This window comes from Cyprinodon variegatus, unplaced genomic scaffold (assembly GCF_000732505.1).
Source record: "Cyprinodon variegatus isolate N-32 unplaced genomic scaffold, C_variegatus-1.0 Scaffold107, whole genome shotgun sequence".
NCBI lineage: Eukaryota > Metazoa > Chordata > Actinopteri > Cyprinodontiformes > Cyprinodontidae > Cyprinodon > Cyprinodon variegatus.
In genome coordinates this window covers 1,110,525-1,113,160 of record NW_015150560.1, presented here as the reverse complement: position 1 = coordinate 1,113,160, position 2,636 = coordinate 1,110,525, and the positions used below count along the sequence as shown (strand labels likewise).

The 2,636-nt window shown below is 43.8% G+C and overlaps 1 protein-coding gene across 2 annotated transcripts in view; it reads right to left on the bottom strand.

Annotated features, from left to right (window-relative positions):
* asap2 (ArfGAP with SH3 domain, ankyrin repeat and PH domain 2) overlaps positions 1-1,320 on the bottom strand; it is a 95,058-nt gene extending 93,738 nt beyond the window's left edge. For both annotated transcript variants that reach the window (XM_015374667.1, XM_015374668.1), the window contains exon 1: positions 839-1,320. In XM_015374667.1, the coding sequence (XP_015230153.1) occupies positions 839-964 (126 nt within the window). In that variant the 5' untranslated portion in view covers positions 965-1,320. The remainder of the gene's footprint in view (positions 1-838) is intronic.
* Positions 1,321-2,636: the final 1,316 nt, after the last annotated feature.

Sequence of the window (2,636 nt, the reverse complement as noted above, 5' to 3'; positions counted from 1 at the left end):
GTCCGTGAGGCAGACACCCTGTCTACTTTTAAGGTTAGGCTTAAAACTTTGCTTTTTGATAAATTTTAAAGTTAGAGTGGCTCAGGTTATCCTGAGCTATCTTTATAGTTTTGCTGCTATAGGTTTAGACTGCTGGAGGACATAGGGACCCCTTTTACTCTCTCTGCTTTTTCTCACAGTAGCTTCATCTGGTCTGTTCCTGTTTGGCTGGGACTCCATCCTGGAGAGAAACATCAGCTGTGCTGCTGCCATCAACACCTTTGTTTATAGATGTTGTAGCGTTGCCTGTTTTTCAGTGTAGTCCAGTTTCTCTGACTGTGACTAACTGGATGTGCTCTCTTATCCTCTTGCATGGGAGCTGGTTCAGAGCTCGTCTGCCTGGCTGTGTGTTTCCTGGACGGGGCCGCCTTTTACAGCTGCTTTTTGTATCTATGCTTCTTTTTCTATGTCTGCTTCTGTGTCCTTGAACCCCAGTCGGACTCAGCAGATGGCCGGTCACACTGAGCCTGGTTCTGCAGGAGGTTTCTTCCTGTTAAAGGGGGGGTTTTCCTCTCCACTGTCGCAACAAGCATGCTTAGTGTGAGGAATTGCCTTTGAGTCAATGAGTCGATGCAATCAACTGGTTTTCCTTAAAAAGAAAACTTTCAATCAATCTGACTGGATGATCTGGTGAACTGTGAAGTACCTTGAGATGACATGTTGTGAATTGGTTCTATAGAAATAAACTGAATAGAATTAACAGTTGAGGAGCTGATCTCTAAAGAGCTGCTATAAAACAGTTAGATGCAAGAACTGTTTTTTTTTAATGTGAACAGGAGACTGCAGCAGAACCACTCACCTCCTCCAGAGCAGCCACTGTGTTCCTGCAGTGGGACATCCTGGTGGTGAAATAAGAGGCAGTCGGAGATTTATAGTCTTCATTTGTCTCTGCGACAAACTCTGAAACAGTGATTTGGTCCGGCATGGTGAGGCTCCAACAAGAACTTTAACCTTAACCTTCTTCTTCTCTCTGTTCAGATTTTTTAAAGCAGCACCAGCAGCAGTTAGGTTACCCGCGGAAAGTGAACCATCTCTGGGTTTGTGTGTGTCCTTCCCCCGCTGTTTGTTCCCAACACAACCCGGAGCACGAGCCGCAATGTGAGAAGCTAGCTCGGTTCTTTGACATCCAGTTCACCGCCTCATCCTCAGAGCTCCTCGGGGTGAAGAAAAGCCGAAAAAACGGCGCCAGATATCCAGACTGGTTTGTGCTAGAGCCGCTGCTGGTCGGAGACAACTTCTTCTGCCGCGGAGCTCCGGGGAACAACAAGCAGGCGATTCAACGGGAGCGCAACGGAGTGACAAAGGTAGGGGAGGGGGCTCAGTCAGAGCGGCTCAGCCAATGGGAAGCGGGAGCTGGAATGGGAGAGCCAATCAGAATCCATGGAAAAATGATGCCTTCACTATTCTCCGTAAATTGTCCTATCAACTGTACTGTTGGATACTACAGTTGTAATTACTCAAAATATGACCCCAGACACTACATCTAAATAAAAGTTAAGTAAACTGAAATGAAATAGTAAAGTTAAATAAATAGTAAAGTAAAAAAAAAAAAAACTAGACGAAATAGAGAACTTAAAACTTTCCTTTTTGATAAAGCTTACAGTTACAGTGGCTCAGGTTATCCTGAGCTATCTCTATAGTTATGCTGCTATAGGCTTAGACTGCTGGAGGACATAGGGACCCCTTTTCATCATTCTATCTCTATTTCTCCACTCTGCAGAATCTGTTAATCCAATCTCTAACGTTCTGCTCTCTCTGCTTTTTCTCATAGTAGCTTCATCTGGTCTGTTCCTGTTTGGCTGTGACTCCATCCTGGAGATAAATATCAGCTGTGCTGCTGCCATCAACACCTTTGTTTACAGATGTTCAATATCTGCCTGTTTTTCAGTGTAGTCCTGTTTCTCTGACTGTGACTAACTGGATGTGCTCTCTCTTCATCCTCTGACATGGGAGCTGGCTCGGAGCTTGTCTTCCTGGCTGTGTGTTTCCTGGACGGGGCCGCCTTTTACAGCAGCCTTTTCTATGTCTGCTTCTGTCTCCGTGAACCCCAGTCGGCCTCAGCAGATGGCCGCTCACACTGAGTCTGATTCTGCTGAAGGTTTCTTCCTGTTAAAAGGGAGTTTTTACTCTCCACTGTCACAACAAGCATGCTTAGTGTGAGGGATTGCATTCAAGTCAATGAGTCGATGCAAGCAACTGGTTTTCATTAGATAGAAAACTCAAATTGACTGGATGATCTGGTGAAGTGCCTTAAGATGACGCGTTGTAAATTGGTGCAATATAAGTAAACTGAATTGAAATAGAAAGATTGCAGAAAATAATTGCATTAATACAGTTCAGCTTCTTCTTTTACAAGCCTCCCACAAGTGTATTATTATATATTTTAACACTAACCATTGATAAAACATTTAATATTTGTTTATTGTCACCATCTTGGCACTGACGACTGGATTGTTGGTTTATTTCATCCACCTTCCTAGATCTGCCAGTCATAAGTGCCAAGATCATGACAACATATCGTATTGCCAAATCCTTGCCTATTCAAACACTTATTATAAGAAGACATGCAGCAAGTTAAAGCAAAAATAACAATCCAG